This window comes from Choloepus didactylus, chromosome 6, assembly GCF_015220235.1.
Source record: "Choloepus didactylus isolate mChoDid1 chromosome 6, mChoDid1.pri, whole genome shotgun sequence".
NCBI classification, from domain to species: Eukaryota; Metazoa; Chordata; class Mammalia; order Pilosa; family Megalonychidae; genus Choloepus; species Choloepus didactylus.
Window position 1 is genome coordinate 19,862,530 of NC_051312.1, and position 18,329 is coordinate 19,880,858.

General features: G+C 49.4%; 3 protein-coding genes across 5 annotated transcripts in view; 2 read left to right on the forward strand and 1 right to left on the reverse strand.

The window, feature by feature from the left end:
• Positions 1 to 948: 948 nt before the first annotated feature.
• PRG2 (proteoglycan 2, pro eosinophil major basic protein) lies at positions 949 to 3,891 on the forward strand. 3 transcript variants are annotated; one of them, XM_037839408.1, is made up of 6 exons: positions 949 to 1,017; positions 1,578 to 1,647; positions 2,268 to 2,581; positions 2,867 to 2,998; positions 3,473 to 3,584; positions 3,718 to 3,891. In XM_037839408.1, exons 2-6 carry the CDS (start codon positions 1,590 to 1,592, stop codon positions 3,774 to 3,776), a joined length of 675 nt encoding a protein of 224 aa, XP_037695336.1. In that variant the 5' UTR covers positions 949 to 1,017; positions 1,578 to 1,589; the 3' UTR covers positions 3,777 to 3,891. The 3 variants fall into 3 exon arrangements, with proteins under 3 accessions (XP_037695336.1, XP_037695337.1, XP_037695338.1); XM_037839409.1 differs by having other exon boundaries at positions 955 to 980; XM_037839410.1 differs by having other exon boundaries at positions 982 to 1,048.
• Positions 3,892 to 8,191: 4,300 nt separating this feature from the next.
• On the forward strand, positions 8,192 to 12,459 carry PRG3 (proteoglycan 3, pro eosinophil major basic protein 2). Its single transcript, XM_037839992.1, has 6 exons — positions 8,192 to 8,261; positions 8,718 to 8,860; positions 9,322 to 9,635; positions 10,392 to 10,523; positions 11,377 to 11,488; positions 12,304 to 12,459. Exons 2-6 carry the CDS (start codon positions 8,800 to 8,802, stop codon positions 12,360 to 12,362), a joined length of 678 nt encoding a protein of 225 aa, XP_037695920.1. The 5' UTR covers positions 8,192 to 8,261; positions 8,718 to 8,799; the 3' UTR covers positions 12,363 to 12,459.
• Positions 12,460 to 17,242: 4,783 nt separating this feature from the next.
• Positions 17,243 to 18,329, reverse strand: part of P2RX3 (purinergic receptor P2X 3) — a 28,186-nt gene continuing 27,099 nt past the window's right edge. Inside the window, exons 12-13 of the mRNA XM_037839095.1 lie at positions 18,183 to 18,260; positions 17,243 to 17,810 (exon numbers count right to left, since the gene is read on the reverse strand). Of these exons, the coding sequence (XP_037695023.1) occupies positions 17,697 to 17,810; positions 18,183 to 18,260 (192 nt within the window). The 3' untranslated portion in view covers positions 17,243 to 17,696. The remainder of the gene's footprint in view (positions 17,811 to 18,182; positions 18,261 to 18,329) is intronic.

The window sequence follows — 18,329 nt, forward strand, 5'->3', positions numbered from 1 at the left end:
CATTTTATAGAATTCATCATCCTTTCTTGATAAAAACACTTTGAAAGTTAAGGATAGAAGGAAACTTCCTTAACATGATAAAGGGCATATACGAAAAACTCAATGGTGAAAGACTGAAAGCTTTCCCTCTAAGATCTGGAACAAGGCAAGATGCCCATTGTCATAACTGTCGTTCAACATTATACTGGAAGTTCTAGCCAGAGCAATTATGCAAGAGAAAGAAGTAAAAGGCATCCAAATTGGAAAGAAGAAGTGAAGCTTTCCCTGTTTGCAGATGACATAATCCTATATAAAGAAAATCCTGAAAAGTCCAAATGTTTTTCCTTGAGTCTTGCTTTTTTTAAAAAACTTAACAATAGAACACACATGTCCCTTCAAGTTAATAGATACTGGCTCAGTTCTTTTAATAGCCACTAGCTACATAATATTCTATGGAATAGTTGGACCGCATTTTATTCAATGCCGTATTGATGGACACTCAGATTGTTTTCCTGTCTTCTGCTTTTACAAGTAGTGAAGCAATAAATAACTGTGTAAAAGTACTCTTGTTTATTGATGCTTTTATTTCCAAAGGATAGTCTCCAAAGAGTGAAATTGATCAAATGATATGTGCATTTTTAATTTTAATTGATATTGACAGATTTGTTCCCCAAATGTCTGTGGCAATCACATTCCCACAAGTAGAGTGGGAGAGCTCTGTATTTTGGAAAAGCTCCCTAAGTGATTCTGAAGGGCTGCCCTGGTTATGAGCCCACATGTCCGCCAGAGTTTCCAAAAGGGGGCTTGGGAGAGAACTGGCAGCGAATGAGTGATGGGCTCCCCAGGAAAGTGAAGAAATGGTTCTTATCAGCCCGCCCAACTCCCTCAGGGTGGGGCAAACCCTCCTTCCCCAGGGAACTTCCTCCACGGCCCCTATATAAGATGTCATTGTCACTATCTGATGGAGCAAGGGAGGCTCTTCCCGGGAAGGCTTCTGGGTGGTGAGTGCTTTCCCTGTTGTGGTAAAGCCAACTCTGGGTGAGTGCTCAGTCTTCCCAGACATGCCCAGGTGAGGCTGACAGATTCTGAACGACTGGCTTTCAGGTTATGTGGGTATAAGTAGGGAGAGGATTTCAGAGGTATGTGAAAGCTCTCCTTGGCTAGGGATGGCAGAGAGTGGAGGAAGGGGCAGTGTGTTGCTTTTTGCGTTTTGAGGTTGGAGCACACTTTCTAAATGCTCTGTGTCCCTAGGAAGGCCAGCAATTATTGGTTCTCAAGTCTCTCTTGTTTCATAGACTCTGAGGGACTCAATTAAGTTCAGAAAATAAATGCATTATTCTCTTCTTCACGTCCATGCTCATAGGAAAGCCTACTGTGGCTGCCCATCTTAGTCTGCTTTATTCTATTCAGAGAGAGATCTCGGGGTCTTGGAGGGTCAGGCGCTGGACTCAGCATTAGCTGGTTTATCCTAACTTCTATTCGCATCTTCTTTTTCTCTACTGCACTCCAGAGGCCTTCTAATGGTATGACTATGGTGTGTGTGTGTGTCTGTGTATGTGTGTGTGTGTGTGTGTGACCAACTGTGTTCGCCATTGCAGGATAAAGTCAAGATGAAACTTTCCCTGCTTCTGGCTCTTCTATTTGGGGCAGCTTCTGCTTTTCATCTAAGTAAGTGTCTTTTACCTTCAGTTGTTATCCCTGCATTTTGTTCCCTTCTATAGCAGATAGGGTGAGAGTCATACCCAACTCCTTCTGTGGCCATCCCCTATTTCAGGATCTCTGAACCCTGAAAGGAGGAGGGACACTACAGTTGGGAATTGATGATGCCTCAGGGCATCTGTTATGTCTGCAGTTTTGGTTCTACTATGACAGTCCCAATTTTGTCTTTCTACTGAGTGCCAATGATAATCACAGCAATAACCGCTTTTTACCTTGAGATTGCAAAGTGCACTGTGCTAAGGTTTTCTCTGCTTCATCTCCTCTAATCCTCATAGCATCCTTACGAGGTAGGGGTGCTGTTTATACCTACTTTGCAAATGAAAAAATAAAGCAAACCCACAGCTGCCCGACTCTAAGGCCTTGTTCTCGGCCACCAGGACCTCATGTGGGAGGTTGGATTCTTTCCATGGAGACTTGGTTCCAGGTCTCGCTCATTCTAGTGTGGAGCACTGGGCCACCCAGGGCAGGGTGGGAGCTGTCTGTGGTTCTGGGGGTGGGGAGTGGGGGTAGTGGGAGAAGATGTGAAGCAGGAAAGAGAAGGAGGGACACTTGGTGTTTTTCCCTGCTAGAGGCTGAAACTCCCAACTTGGAGAGCCCCTTGGAAAAGGAGACCCTGCCCGAGGATGGGGACGTGCCTGAACAGGAGGCAGACGAGGCCCCCACGCGGGAGCTGATGCTGCCGGAGGAAGAGGAGGAGGGCTCCGGTAGTGAAGATGCCCTTGAGGAAGAGGAGGACGCGGAGCCGGCCTCAGCCCTGGGTGAGGCAGACAAGGACTTTCAGTGCCCTAAGGAAGAAGACACAGTAAAACTGGACGGCATCCCTGGATGCAAGACCTGCCGCTTCTTTCTGGTGAGGAGCCCCAGGCAGTTTAATCAGGCTCAGGTGAGTGTCCTGTGGCTGAGGTCTGGGGTCAGGAGAGGGGTCTTATCTCCAGCCTCTGTATCCCTGGTTATTTTCCATATTGAGAGCCCTGGTGGCATCAGCAGAGGCGGAGGCCTGAAGGGGTATGGTGTCCGTGGTGGGGACCATGTGGAAACAGAAGTTGCGCTTTGGTCTCTAGCCTTCAAGATCTGTGGGGATGAATTTTGGAGACCTAGAGACCTGAGACTAAGGTGACCTGAATTCCTGTTGGTAAGAACTCCATTCTTCTTTTATCCTGTCTTTCAGAATACTTGCCAGAGGTGCTACCGGGGCAACCTCGTCTCCATCCACAACTACGGCTTCAATTACCGACTCCAAGCCTCGGTCAGTGGGTACAACCAGGCCCAAGTCTGGATTGGAGGCAGAGTCATAGGCTGGGTAAGCGGGGTCACTGCTCTAGCATGAGGAATAGCCGCTGACCCCAGGCAGAGCTCAGCTTGCTGCAGCTTTGTCTGTCAAGACTCTCTGCTATTGTTTCCTCCTCAGTGACCCTCTGAGCATGGCATTGGGAAGAGACAAGTACTTAGAGTCAGGAGGTTTGGATTCAAGTCCTCTGACTATCTTTATGAGACTCTCCCAAAGAGAGTGGGCTTGTTTCCTCATCTCGGCAATCCTTCCCCTGCCTCTCATTAGGACCAGAAGGGAAAGCACGTGACTGGGATGCATAGAACGTGGTTGAGATGATCACTGTGAATCAATGCTATGTTGACCAGGACGGCATCCATCACGATGATTTAGGGCAAAGGGCCCAGCAGGCAAAAGGACGATCGAGCAGAAACAGTTCCAGCTCTGCCCATCTATCTTTCCTTTGCCTCATGCTTCAAACCAACTCTTCCCCTCTTGCCTCCTTAGGGTAAATGCAAACGCTTTCGCTGGGTGGATGGCAGTGTCTGGAATTTTGGGTTCTGGGCTGCCGGTCAGCCCGGGAATCGTGGTGGCCGATGTGTGACCCTGTGTACCCGAGGTGAGGAAGGGCTGGGGACAAAAAGGATGTGGTAGGCCTGGGAGGTGGGAGGTGCCCCATGGAGGAAAGACCCTCCTGGGGCCCGAGTTGGGGTGGCAAGAGGCTAACGGTCCCTTCGGTTCTGTCTTCGCAGGTGGCCACTGGCGCCGAGCTCACTGCGGGAGGCGCCTTTCCTTCATCTGTGCCAACTGAGCTGGCCCCAGCCAGGAGTTCAGAGGGGCTCCCTCCTGGGCAGCCGTTTTCTCTCCCCTGCTTGCTGCCCCACTTTCCACCACCCAGCAATAAAATTGATTTTTTCTGGAACTGACTTCTTTCTCTTGTGATTATTGATCTACTCTCATTAGCCCCATCCTTGAATTTTTTTGCCCTGTAATCCCCACCCTTCCCTACTCTACTGTGTCTCATAGAAGGGGTGAGAAGTTATCACTCTAAGGAGGATGGGGGGTGGTGTGGAGCCTTCCTGAAGATGGAGGAACGGGCTCAGATATGTTTCTTTGTAGAACACTCAATTACTGGGCCCTGGTGTAGCAAGTGCTGCCATACACCCATATCCCTCAGACCTTTCAAGGTGCTAGGTGCCTGGTTCTATACCTCTGTGCTCAAGGGCCCTTTATTCCCCCAGAGCTGTGGCTGTCTTGAAGTGCCAGGAAATTAACATGCCTCTTTGAACTCTCCACAATTCTCAGGAGTGGGTTCTTGACCCTCAGGTAGAATAACTCTAAAGCATTCATTGGACACTGTTTCCCAGTGGGATTTACCTTCAGTTACCGGCTGAGATAGCTGACTTTATAACACCCCTTTCCTTGGCTACCTTCCCTTCTCTATATCAATTCTCTGTCCCCCTACCAGTGTCCTCTGCACCTCCCAAATAAACCACTTACACTCAAATCCTGGTATGCTGTTTTGGATGTATTATGTCTCCCCAAATGCCGTGTTCTTTGATGCAATCTTATGGGGGCAGACATATTAGTGTTGATTAGTTGAAATCCTTTGATTATTTCCATGGAGATGTTACTCAATCAACTGTGGGCAAGACTTTTGATTGGATTAGTGCCATGGAGGTGTTACCCCACCCATTCAGGGTAGGACTAAACTGAATCACTGGAGTGCTGTAAAAGAGTTCACAGACAGAAGGAGGTGCTGCAGCTAAGACTGACTCTTTGAAGAATGCACAAGAGCTGAGAGTGAAGCTGCAACACAATCTGGGATCAGCAGATGCCAGCCACATGCCTTCCCAGCTAACAGGTTCTCCGGACTCCATTGGCCTTCCTTAGGTGAAGGCATACTTGTGTTGATGCCTTCATTTGGACACTTTCATGGCCTTCAGACTGCAACTTTGTAACCAAATAAGCCCCATTTATAAAAACCAATCCATTTCTGGTATTCTGCATAATGGCAGCATTAGCAAACTGGAACACGTGGTCTCACAGGTCTGCTTTCTGGGGAAACCCAAAAGAAGACAACCTCCCATGAGTCAGACTTTATATAAGACCTGGGCATATGTACAGCACAGTCCTCTGACATTCAGGAACATACAGTTGTTTATAATATAAGAACAGCAACATCTACTAATTATTACCACTTACCAAGCAGCCACAGAGTACCCCACTGCTGCAGCAGGCGCTCACCAGATGACCCCATGTGACTGATAATTATTAACCCCATTTTATAGGACTGGGCTCAGAGAGATTCTGACCTGTTAAAAGACTTGTCCAAGGCTGAACCTCTGAAAAAGACCAGTGCTGAGATTTGGCTCTATCTGCTCCAAATCAACATTTCTTTAACCACTCTGTTTCCATGACTGGAAGGGTGGCCACTCTCCTCTCTCTGACATGATCATACAGGGATGGAGCATAGAGGGGAAGTAAGATGGACTCTTTCACCCTTGGGTTCAGTTGGGGCATAGAACCCTTACCCAGCTGGAGATGAGGGAGCCCCAATCAGAAATGAGGAAGGAAGGTATTCCAAACTCTTTCTGCACTAGGGAGATGAGAAGAAAGTAAAGGGCCCATTCCCTGAAGCCCATTTCCTCCATAATTCCTCAAGTTCATGGAATTTCAGATGTAACCAGGATCTTGGAGAAAGGCAAATCAAGAACTTTAATTCTTTAAATGTGGTCCAGAGATGGAAAGCTACTTTCCTAAAGTCACACAATAAATTGAGAAAGAAATAGAAATTAAACTTAGGTCCATTGCAACTGCTGCTACACAAGTCTGTTGATTCAAAGATGGTGGAATTCTGAAACATGTACTATGAGTCCAACTCTATGCTGGGTGCTGTGGAGGGTACAACAGAAGCAGAACTTTCATTCCTTGTCCCCATGGGCCTTATATTCTGGTATAAGAAGGGGTTGCTTCACCCTCTTTCCGATAATAATACCCCCAATTTATTAATTTACTAGGTGCCAACCTGTGTTAAGTGCTTGGTGGACTTTGTCTTCTCCCTTATAAATCTCTTCTGTTGGGGGTGTGTATGCTTGACAGAGATGTGACTTCAAGCTCATGGAGATCCCCTTTTGGGAAGTAATAGAAAGGAAGGGGCAAGAAGGAGGCTTCTGGGCTCCAGGTAATATTCTATCTGTTGGTCTTGGGGTGGATCCTTGGGTGCATTCACTTTAAAAATTCATTGAGCAGTCCGCTCTACAGTGCACTTTATAGGTTGTGTGTTATAAGTCAACAACAAAAAAGTAAAACTAACAGAATAAGGGGATTGGCCTTACGTCTTGAAATATGGGTTTGTGTGTGCATTTTTCCTCTCCAACAAGATACTAACTAAGCTCTGTGAAATTAAAGTCGCGTCTTTACAATTGAATCCTCACATGGTGCACAGCGCAGAGTAGGAGCTCAATCAATACTCGCTGCTTACTTGTTGATAAGGGTCACAGCTCTAATTCTGGTTTCTTGACAAGGGCCACCCCCCAGTTCCATGTGCCTTGCCTGGAAAGGTGACTGACAAGGGCTACCAACTCCAGGCACCAGGCACAGTGCTGAGAGCTTTACTCAAGCTGATCTCATTTAATCCTCCCTATGGCCTTTAGAGATAGGTCCTATCATTATCCCCATTTTATAGATGAGAAAACAGACACAGAGGGACTGAATCTGGAACTTTTGGTTTCATCCTACGTAACTCCACCCTGTCTCCCAAGATAGTGAGACACACTTTCTGCATTATGTGGTCTGGGCTGAATCTTGGGACTTTGTAACATCAGTATCATAAATGCAAACAGTAAGCCAGAGACTTGGAGTTCCATGAATGCTGACAACTTTGACACCACAGGCTAGATCTCCTGGGGGTAGCACATTTGGGTATATCAAAGAGAGCAAGGACTTGGGAGTTGGGCAGACTAGGATCCGACGTGTCACTTTCTACTGGTTGTGTGAGCTTGGGCGAGTCATTAAACCCCTCTGAGCTTTGGTAGTAATTATGTAGACTAGAGATGCTAATACCTAATTTCTAGGACTCTTATAAGGATTGAGTAAGATAACAGAGGTAAAGGCCTTAATGAAGCATAGTGTCTGGTCCATGGTGGACCTTCAAGAATGTTATTTCCAGTTTTATATCAGGCAGGAATTATTGTGGTCATTTAAGAGGCTGCTTGGAATCATTGGAATGGCTTTGCTAAGGGGTTTGTGTGCAAAGAAAACAGGCCCAGCTGTGAGAAAGAAGAGGCTGCAAAGGATGGAAGATAGTGAGCAAGGTTTGAAGCTTGAAATTGGGAGACCAGGTTTTGGGCCCTGGGATTGGCCAATCCCCCTCCAGTTAAGTAGATAAGCTAAGGGTCTGGTCTGTTGGGCAGGAGAAATAACGACCGAGGCTGTTATTCTGCAATTAGGCCCAGAAGTGGCCTCTTAGATGCTTCTCCATTTGTAGGTCCCTTGGTTGAGCAGAGGAAGGGAAGCAATCCAGGCCTTTTCATGCTCTGGACTTCTACCCCTGGTGCCCTGAGCTCTGAAGAGCTGGGCTGGAATATGGGGTAAAAATAAGCACTGCCCAGCTAGGATGTCACAGAATTGGGTCACCCATGCTGATGAACCAACTAGATCTTGGCAGAAGGCTTTGGAACCCCAAAGACAGAAATCCAAGTTCTCCCACTTCTTGTAGGACTGTCACAAGTTGTTTCTCTCTCTGAGTTTCATTTTTTCTCATCTGTTAAGAGGGGATAGCAACACATTCCTTGTGGGAATGAGGTGCAGGTGGGGATTCAGGGTTTTGATGTCCAGAGAAGAGCTCAAAAGGGCTGAAGTTCTTCTTTGCACCCCCCACCTCCCCTCTCATTGGTCTCCCATCAGCCCCCCGAGGTTCTCCATTTCCTGAGACATTGACCAGTAGAAAAATTGTTCCTGTGGTTAAGAGGTATTGTTCAGGCTGGGGAACTTTAAGGGACACTATTCATAATTATGCCTGGACAACAGACAAAACATCCAGGATCTCCTTGAGCAAACTAGGATGTATGGGCAGTTATCTATGGCATGAGACTCCACAGACCCCTGCAGTCCCAGCAGAGGGAGGGCCCAGGGTGACTGAGCAAGCTTCTCGTAATCAGCTCTACAGCCCTTATCTCAGTCTGAGGAAATCATCCTCTCTTTATCCCACTTCTCCAGAAGCCCAGTATAAGGGCTGCCTCTGGCACCCAGCAGCCAGAGGCACTGAGAGTGGAGGCCTCTGACTCTCAGAGAGGTGAGTGCTCCCTGGCTGCCCAGGGAGGAGGGATCCAGGGCCTGGGAGGAAGGAGGACCCTTTACAGCAAATGCCTAGGAGGCCTGTCTTTAGGACCATCATGGCCACTATCCTTCCTTACACCTCCTTTCCCAGCATGAGTGAGATTGACCGAGACCCTGAGCAGACCTGTTCCTGCAGGGTTAGAGGTCTGGAAAAAAAGTGCTGTTCTGGGGAGCAGCAATGGAGCCTTCAGGGAAAGGGGACTTTTGTATCCAAACTGCCTCTCCCCCATGTCCTTTTCCTGATTCTCCAGTCCAGGGTCTGTACATTAAAGGAAGAGGATGGATAGGAGGAGGAGGTGTGGGAGGAGGAGGTGGAGAAGGAGGGGGGAAGAAGGGGGGGAGGAGGAATCACTCCAGTTTGTCTTTTAATCAATCAAATAAACAAATAAACATTCATTGCATCTTCTCCTAGTGTCAGGAACTGTGCCAGACCCAAGGACAAACTCCAAGGAGGAAAGGTGGAACTGTGTGTCCTGCCATAAGACTGAGTGGACATGAAACACGCCTTCATCCTACCCCTTTTCCTACTGGGGACAGTTTCTGCTCTTCATCTGAGTAAGCCCTCCCTTTTCCTTCTTATCTGTCTTTCTCTCTCCATCTGTTTCCTGCACCATTTTGCTCTCATGCGGCCAGGGCAACAGCCTCCCCTCCTCAGTTGACCCAGCTCATCTCTGGTAAGCTTTCTCCTGGGCTCAGAACTATGACCTGAACTTTCTCTCAGGGCTCCTCCACAAGAAGCAGATACCCCACCTGTTACGGCTGGTGATTTCACCAGGCTTCTCACAGATGCTTTCCCTCACCCCCAAAATACACTCCTGGGGTGTCAGTCAGAAGTCAAGTTCACATTTATTTGTGGGTGCAATCTAAGATACCTCTCCTCACCCAACAATGAGGAGAGTTCCAGGCTTTTCTCCAGATGGCTGCCCTGGGAAGACCCCAGAGGAGCGGTAGGCGCTGTCTATGATTCTGGAAAAAGGCCGCCACTGATCAGGTGACAGGTAACCTCTTCTTCCCAGAGAATGATGCCCCACAAATGGAGAGCCTAGAGACAATGACAGACCTGAGCCAGGATCTGGAAGGCTCAGGGAAGCAGGAGGGAGAGCTGGTCATATCTGAGGAGGTGATTTCGTCAGAGGGAGAGGAGGTCAAGGCTTCTGGATATGAAGACGCCTTTGAGGATGAGGAGGCCATGGAGTCAGACCCAGCTGCCTTAGACAAAGACGTGCAGTGCCCCAGAGAAGAGGACACAGTTAAGCTTCTGGGCAGCCCTGGGTGCAAGGCCTGCAACTATCTGTTGGTGCGGACCCCCAGGTCGTTTAAAAATGCTCAGGTAAGTGGCGGAGAGATTAAAGGCAGAGGGTCCGGGAGAGGAGAGAATAGATTTAACCTTCTGCTCCTTATTCATTCAGACCAGTGGGTCTCAAAATCTAGTCTGCATCAGAATCATTTTGAGGTATTGTTAAAACACAGGTTTCTGGGCTCTACTCTCACAATTTCTGATTCAGCCAGTCTGGAGTGTGGCCTGAGAAATTTCATTTATGATAAATTGTTAGTGATATTGTTGGTCTGGGGACTACACTTCGAGGATTACTGATTTAGACAACAGGCTTCAATATTAGAGTCACTGATTCAGACAACAGGTTTTGATATTAGATGTACCCATGTTAAATCCTGGCTTCTCCTTTCACTGACTGTTTTACTTGGACTTCACCTCTACACTTCACCTTTCAGGGCTTTAGTATCTTTGTTTGTAAAATGGGGAACATATAGTACCAACCTCTTAGAGTTGTGGTGAGCATTACATGAGATAATACATGGAAAGCATTTGGAATAGTCCTGGGCCAGAGAAAACTCTCAATAAATAGTGGTTATAATTATTATGAGTATTAGTCTTCTTATTTCCCACAGGGAAGGTCCTGACAACAGATAAAGGAGCAAGAGACGGGATTGAGGGGGACGAGTAGGTACACTATTTCTGTCCTGAATAGACATGAGGGACCCTCTCCTGGAGACTCAGGAACTTGAGCCAAATGAGAGTGAATTCTCTACCCCACTACTTTCCATAATGTCCTTCTTCTCCCTGAAGGATGTCTGCAGGGTATGCTACCACGGCAACCTCGTCTCCATCCACAGCTTCAACTTTAATAAGCAGATCCAACGCTCAGTCAAAGCACTCAACCAGGGCCAAGTCTGGATCGGAGGCATGCTCGGGGGCTGGGTAAGTGGAGGGCCAACTCCTGGAAGAAGTTCTTTCTGATTACCTTAAGGGAGCACCTACTGATGCTAAGTCTCAGCCTAGCAGCTGAGCTGAGATGTCCTCAGAGAGGTGAGGTGCTGGAGTGAACTTGCTGATAGTGTGCATCTCTTTCCAATTCCCTATTCATTGACTTCCTGCTTGCAGCTTGAAATCAGCCATGGTGGGGCATTTACACCAAGGGAATTGGCAACTGCCATACATCAGGGCTCTCCCCCTGCCCACCACAGTCCATCTTCTCACCTTCTTCTGGAGCTGGTTGTTAAAAGTTTATCAGCATGCCACTGGAGTCAGAAGACAGGTTCCAGGCCCAGCTGGCTCACTTACCAGCTGAATGACTTTCTTGGAGCTTTGGTTTCCTCATCACTAAAGTAGGAAACTTTTTCTCTCGGGATGGTTCTGGGATGCTGGCTCAACAAGTGCTCTTTATCTTTCTTACTCAAAGTGTGGTCGTGAACAGCACAGCAATATATCACAGCTGATATAACCCAGCAATATCAGCATCACCTGATAGCTTGCTAGAAATGTGGAATCTTGGGTCTGTGCTAAACCTCCTGAATCAAAATCTGCACTTTGACAAGGTCCCAAGGAGATTTGTATACACAGCAAAATTTGAGAAGCTTACTCTGTGTGAAGGCTGGGGGCGTTGGTTGCTCTACCATTTCCATAGTCTGCAAACCCTTGGGGTCTCCAAGGCATCTGGCCTCTGGCAGGGTGGGCAGTGCGGGCAGTGTGAAGAGCCAGCGGTGGCTTGGGGCCCCTCAATCCATCTGTCTTTCTCGACTCTGCCTTCTGACCCAGTCAATCACTTCTCTAGCTCCTGTGGAAGAGGTTTTGCTGGATTGATGGCAGCCATTGGAATTTTGAATACTGGGCCGCAGGCCAGCCTAAGAGTGGCTCGGGCAGCTGCGTGACTCTATGCACCAGAGGTGAGGGGGACTGGGCCCCAGAGCAAGGAGAAGGGGTGGCAGGGGGGACTTATATTTGGGCCTTTTGAGCGGCCTTGACAGAACTTTCCTAAACTCACACCCTCACTCAGCTAGTTAACCTGTCTGCGAGGAGGGCTGAGTTAAAGGGAGTCCTTAAAGCAACACTGGGTGATGGGGTGCTCTGCGGTGGGCGGGACGGGAGCTCTCCAGCCTCATGGGCAGAGCTGGTCCTGGGGAATCCTTTACCTCCTCTGATACGAGGGTGACAAATGTGTACGACTGATGTGACAGATAAGAGTAGCAGATGTGAAGATAACATGTGGACAAGGGACAAAGAAAAGAGGCGGGAATGAGGGATGGCTGAGAGATAAGATGACAGCTGGAATGGCAGATGTGCGGGACAGCAAGGATGCCAGATGTGATGGAGTTTGGTTTAGTGGCTGAGACCACGTGGGCTGGAGTAAGTCGGCCATGATCCACATCTCCGCTTTGCCACTTGCTGGCTGGGTTTTTGGCAAGTTATTTACCTCCATTAAGCCTGTTTCCGCATCTGTAAGATGGGGTAGATGACAGCCCCTATCTCTTGGAGTCACTGTGAGGATTAAACACAATAATCCATGAAAAGCATTTAGCACCCAGCCTAGCTGGTGGCAAGAACTCAATAATTATGGCCAGGAGGGATATGTGGGAAACATATGGTGACGGATATTAATGATGGCAGGGGAAGGGGAAATATGAGGTGCCAGAGAAGGCAGGGAGGAGGGCACAGGCCAGACCCAGATGGCAACTGACATCACTGTGCTCTCTGTTGCTAGGTGGTCGTTGGCGACGAGCTCTATGCGAAAGGCATCTGCCTTTCATCTGCTCCAACTAAGCCGGGGACGCTGAAACCATCCCTTGGAGCCCCCTCCCTTCACATGCTTCTCCTGCCCCTGTCCCAGCCTGGGAATAAATCCAGACTTCCGGCAGCACTTCCAGATTCTTGTGTCTTCATTGCTCACCTTAGGGGATCCCTAAGTTTGGAAAAATCCTGGCTGCGCTCACTCCTGCATGGTGGGGAACCGAGGAAAGTGAAGCATGGTATGGGATGGTGGTGACAGTGCCACGCTGTTTAGCTGCAGCGCCACCTGGAGGCAGACGCAGGAATGAGGCAGTGGTCTCCCAAACCCCTCTCAGCCCTGATCCCGAGGACCCCACCCCCTCCTCCCCAGGCTCTGGCGGATGATCTCGTTTGGTGGGGGCTGGGGTGGGGGAACTGGTCCTGCTTTGCTTGGATTCGGCATGGTGTGCTGGGGTGGGGGTGGCTTTCCAGAATGGAGGCCATGGCGCTGATTCATGAGTTTGGGTGGAGTAATTAGATCTCATCTGGGGAATACCACATGGAAAGGAGGAGGAAGGCGTCCTGTCTTGGGGCTGTCCGCTCCTCCAGCCCTTTGCCCGTCTTGGCTTCCAAAACTGGCCCCCATTTCCCTTTCTCCTAGCCACCTCTGTGTGAGCCCACAGCCCCTGGCTGCTTCTGAGACGAGCCCTCCCCCAACATTGCCCATTCCTAGGAGGGTGGCTGTTCCTCTCTTCCCACTCAGCACGATTCTTGGGAGTTATCTCCCACCAGAAGGGCCTTGGAGCTAGAGTCAGAGTGTCTTGTAGGCGCCTGGTTCTCATTCCCACTTCTACAGCCCCAGGCGTCGGCTTCTCTCTCTTCCCCTCATCCCACTTTTCCAGACCCTGGGGACCCTGGGAGAGAAGATGGTCTCTGCTCTTAGCTTTGTTCTCAGGGGGGTGCAAGATTTCCGGAAGGATTCGGGGTTGGCAAGGAAGGAAGCTCAGACCTGAGACTAGGTTTGAAGACAGCAGAAAGTCCTGGGCTGTGGGGCAGACAGCATGTCTGTGAGGGAGAATTCCCAGGGATATAGTTTAGTTCTACACAGGGCCTAGGAAGAACGTCCAAGTATTTGTGTGTGTGCATATGTGTATGTGTGTATATGAATCTTGGCATATATGTGAGTCAATCTTTGTATGTATGTGTACATCCCTGTGTATATATGAATATATAAATGTAAATGTAAAGCTTTGTATGCATGTGTATATCCCTGTGCATGTGTGAATATATAAATGTAAATATAAATGTGCATACATTTATATGAGTCAGTGTGCATTTGCATGTTAAATGTGCATACATTTTATACATTTCTGTGAATTTACAAATATACCTGTAGAGCTATGTACACTTGTGAATGTGCATGCCTGTGGCTTCACACCCTTGTGTTGCATGCCTGAATCTGCATGCACACACATGTGCATAAGTATATACCTCTGAGTCTTTGGCCTGTGTGTGTGTGTGTGCATGCGTGTGTGTCTGTCAGAGTGTTTTTGTGAATGTGCATGTCTGTGGCTTCACACCCTTGTGTTGCATGCCTGAATCTGCATGCACACACGTGTGCATAAGTATGTACCTCTGAGTCTTTGGCCTGTGTGTGTGTGTGTGCACGCGTGGGTGTCTGTCAGAGTGTTTCTGAGTATAGCTGCGTAAAGGTCAGTTTTTAAGTATAGGTGTGTGTAACTGGACAGGCATCTCCTGGACTGTGGAGCTTCAGGAACAAAAAGAAGTTTGCCCAGATGTGCATTGTTTCCCAAGTGCTGGAGTTGAGGAAACAGGCTATGCTCATAGAACCCCAGGAGAAGCGGGTGGTGAAGAGACAGCAGGGATGGATCCCTGGAACCCAGACAAGCCTCTGACAACAGGAGAACGTGCTCCAGCATTGCACTGGACCTCCCCAACGCTGGGGCCCTGACTGTCTCTAGAGGAAAAGGCTTGTCCCCAGTAGAAGTATCTGTCCATCTGTCTCAGACGGAGATTGGGTTTAGGCAGCTCCTAAACACAGCAGGTCAGGCAGTCATTTCCCCCCACAAAAGTGCAAAAAGAGCCACTGGGGAGTCAGGTCCGCAAATGGGACCCTACACTAGTTGATTAGCATGGCAGTGAGCCAATTCTTTGATGCTATGGATGTTGGGGATGGGAAGGGATAGGCAGCTCTGGGATTGGTATTTTAGAGCAATGGCTGGAGAATGAGTCCCCTTTTATCACCTTCACTTCTCTCTGTGATGGGGAACAGGCTCTAGCCAAGCCCAGTAGCCTAACTACCTGCCAGCCAAGGTCAGGGGTGCAGTTGGGAAGAGACAGGTGGAGGACTCAAATGCCTCTAGGCTGGAGCTTGCTTGAGGCAGACTAGGGTAAATAAGGGTAGATGACTGTCCTTCAAGTATCCACCACTGTTACCGGGCCTAGAATTCAACCATTATATGTTAATTCCTTTGGCTTTCCAGTCTTAAATAGAACCTGGTTAAAAAGCAAATACTCTTGTGAGAAGAAACTCCTGAGAATGTTATCTATTAACACTCCTAGGAGATTGGTTGGCAGCTTGTTGAGAGCAAGGTTTTGTGAGAAAAAACACTGAAGGGAAGGGTGTGTGGAACAGTTAGTGGGAGCGAGGGGAGAAGAGAAGCCATTAAAAAGGAGACAATGAAGCAGACAGTGCCATGTGCACCATTTTCCCTTCCAGGGGACCCAGGAAGACTACATTTCCCAGTATCCCTTGCAGTAAAGTTGGGCTCTGCACCACACTACTGAGTTCTTACAATGGCATGTGGTTGCAAGTCATGTGAGCTGCTTCCCGGCTTGACTTTTAGATTATTCCCCAAACTCCTCTAGTTTTCACTTTCCCTGACCAGTGATCTGGAGGTCTGTGTGCCTCAGATGGCATAGCTAATACTTGGAGGGGGCTGTGCCACCTGCTTTGCTGTAGTAAACCTTGAGAATTTGTAGTTCACTTGTTACTACAGCAAAGCCTGTTTTTTCTTAACGGATACATATATAAAAAGAGGAAAAATTTCCTAATTTTTCCCAGACAGATATAGCACAGAGGTCAAGACCCCAGACTCTGGGCTCAAGTCCCAGTTCTACCACATAAGTTTCTTAACCTTACCAAACCCCTGTTTCTTCTTCTGTAAAATGAAGATTGAAGCAGACAAAGCATTTAGCCCATTGCTTGGCAGTGGCAAGTAATCAGCAAATGTTAGTTTTTATGTTCAGTAATTAAAGAAGCAATGTGGTGTTAGGAAAAACCAGGAGTCCAGTTCTAATTTCCACGTACTATAAATTTCTTTTGCTATGAAACCAGGATTAATAACAAACAATAGCAACCTCTCCAGGGTGGGTGTGATTATGTTGGTGGTTGTGCTGAGTAAATCACGATGCAACAAAGACGAGTTAGTTACCGTTATCACCACTAACATTAACCCTAAGTTTAGCACACAGAAGCGGGAATTAGTTCAGATACGGGGAGGACAACGTCAGGGCTCACACACGAGAGTGCACACACTTGCTGGCAGGCTCGGGAGCATTTCTGCACCCCAGGAGGTCCACCCCAGTGTGCAGGAAATGGAGGGGCTGGGGAGAGGGTCCCTCCAGGACAGCTGCCTCCATCTGTCTCCTCATTAGAGAGCACCCAGTGACCCAGCCTTGGCTCTGCCTCCTGAAGTCTAAATTCACCAAGGAAGCCCCATGGGACGTTGGGGAACCTGCTGCTGCCTTCACTGAAGTCTCAGCTGGGAAAGGAAAGTCTGGTCAGATCTCCGGACACTGGCCGATTACCCGGGCTGGCCCCTGGGAGATGTTATCCCACTATTCTGAGGATGGGGCTGGGAGTGGAGGTAGAGAGACAGAGATGGGCAATGGGTCTTTTTGTGGGGGAGTCTCACCCCTTCTACCCCTGGGTGGGGGATCACTGGGGTGAAGTCTTTGTACGTGCCCACTATTTGATTCTCTATAACTCCTCCCAAGGATCCTCCCACCCATTTCCCTGCCCCTTCTGCTGAGGGGCCAGCCCTCCATCTCCTGCCCAGCTCTGCTCCTGCTAAGACCGCACGATCAGCCCACACTCCACCTTTTCCAGAGGTGGATTTGCCACGAGGTTAAGGAAACTTAAACTTCAACATCAGGGCCACTTACTTCCCCATGCCCCTTCTATTATCTACTTACATATTATTTTTAAAAGAAAGCCCCAAAGTCTATGTGCTTCGGGCTTCCCAGAACCTGCATCTGCTCCTGCGTTTGGTCCTGGTGGGTTTTCTGGGCCTCTCAATGCAGGAGAACCCAGAAAGGGAAAGGGGGACGTCTGGGCAAATGGAGGCAGGGGGTGGACTTGATGCCCTCCCCACAGCTGCTCCAGGTTCCCTTTCGTGTCCCCTTCCCAGAGAGGGAGGACGCCTGGGTTCTCTTTCGTGCAGCCTGTGACACTGGACAAGTCATTTCTCCCCTTTGGCCTTAGAATGCTCCTCTGTAACCAAGAGGGTTAGACAGATGGTTTCTAAGGCCTCTTTAGCGTCTAGTACTGGAACCCCGAAGTCTTTTAGGGCCCTGTGGGGGGAGGCTTGGGTGAGCAGCAACTCCCCCCGAAAACAGGGAATGAGCTGGAGCCTTTTCACCAATATTTTAAATGAGGCCTGCTGGCCTAGGACACGGCCCCAGGTCCCAAAGTCACCTCCCACCCTGGGGATGGCCTGATCTGACTTCCAGAGTGGGAGGGGCCAGATATATGTTTGTGTGGGGGTCCCAGAGGGAGCAAACGAATGGTTGTTTCCCTGGTTTGGGGCCAGAGCTGTGGGGTGAGAGAAGGAAAAATCACTGACAGCCATGCATTGTTTCCTTCTGAATTTGGGGCCCTTCAAGACAGAGATGAGACCCCACACCACTGGCTAACTGGTCCCCCTCAAATGGGGCCTAAGCTCCTGGGGAGCTGAACTAATTGCTCAGACTCCCTGAGCCTCAGTTTATCTTCAAAACAGGGAGACTGACGCCTCCCTTGTAGGATGGCTTGAAGGATTATGTGAGGTGATGGGTCTGAGAGTGCCTGTCATCTGGCCGGGCTTTGTGGCCACTCCTCCTTACTGTTAGGATCTCAGCTCTTTGGGAGGGGGATGATTCAGGTGTCAGTGGCCAGGGGTCCTGGGAACAGAGTGAGGCAAGGGGTGGAAGTGAGGTGAGGTCTCAGCAGGGGGCACGACCCTCTGCCGGAGCACTCGGAACTGGCCACCTGGGTCCTGACTGTGGAAATGAGAGCCCTCCCCTCCCCACTCCCCTTGCCCAGGCTGGGTTCCCTGTGGGGAGTCCTGGAGCCCAAGGGTAAGCTTGGGGCCCTGAGAAGAGCCCCTAGTGGCTGATGGAGTAGGCCCCTGAGTCTGTGGACTGCTTCTCCTCCGTGGTCTGGTCACCGGGGTACATGGGGTTGGCTGAGGCAGCAACCTTCAGTGTGGTCCCATCCACCTGCAGGCAGAAAGGGTTGGCATTATTGTCCTCAAACGATGGGCAAAGTCCTATGGGCCCCATTTGACAGACTCAGCCCGCATCTTAAGGGGAAACAGAAACCTGAGCTCCCTACAGCAGGATCTGTCCTGCTCCAGAAACGGAGAGGGGACAAGGAGCAGGTGGGGAGGTTGACAACAGTGAGCCATAGGCCCCCGAGATTCTCTGTAGAATCCACTCTTGGCCAAACCCCCTCTTGTCTGGGGCTCAAATATGCATTGAGACCCAATGAGCTCTGCTGCGGAAGACCCCGAAAGGCGAGCCGTGGAGAGCCCTGGGGTCCAGCGCCCCTCCCTCCCTGCCCCCGCTGCCTCTCGCGGGCCCCCTGCTCACCTCCTCAAACTTCCTGGCTTTGTACTGGTCGGCCCCCTTGAGGAAGTTGAGCAGGATGATGTCACAGAGGACAGTCCCCTAGAGGAGGAGGAGAGGCAGGGAGGGCTCTGAGGGCTGCCTGGGATGGGTGGGAGCAGGGGGGTAGGG

Coding starts and splice junctions, on each gene's coding strand:
- PRG2 (XM_037839408.1), top strand. CDS start 1,590: ATGAAACTTTCCCTGCTTCTGGCTCTTCTATTTGGGGCAGCTTCTGCT. Junction 2,582..2,866: donor GGCAGTTTAATCAGGCTCAG/GTGAGTGTCCTG, acceptor CCTGTCTTTCAG/AATACTTGCCAGAGGTGCTA. Junction 2,999..3,472: donor GAGGCAGAGTCATAGGCTGG/GTAAGCGGGGTC, acceptor TTGCCTCCTTAG/GGTAAATGCAAACGCTTTCG.
- PRG3 (XM_037839992.1), top strand. CDS start 8,800: ATGAAACACGCCTTCATCCTACCCCTTTTCCTACTGGGGACAGTTTCT. Junction 8,861..9,321: donor AGTTTCTGCTCTTCATCTGA/GTAAGCCCTCCC, acceptor TCTTCTTCCCAG/AGAATGATGCCCCACAAATG. Junction 11,489..12,303: donor CGTGACTCTATGCACCAGAG/GTGAGGGGGACT, acceptor CTCTGTTGCTAG/GTGGTCGTTGGCGACGAGCT.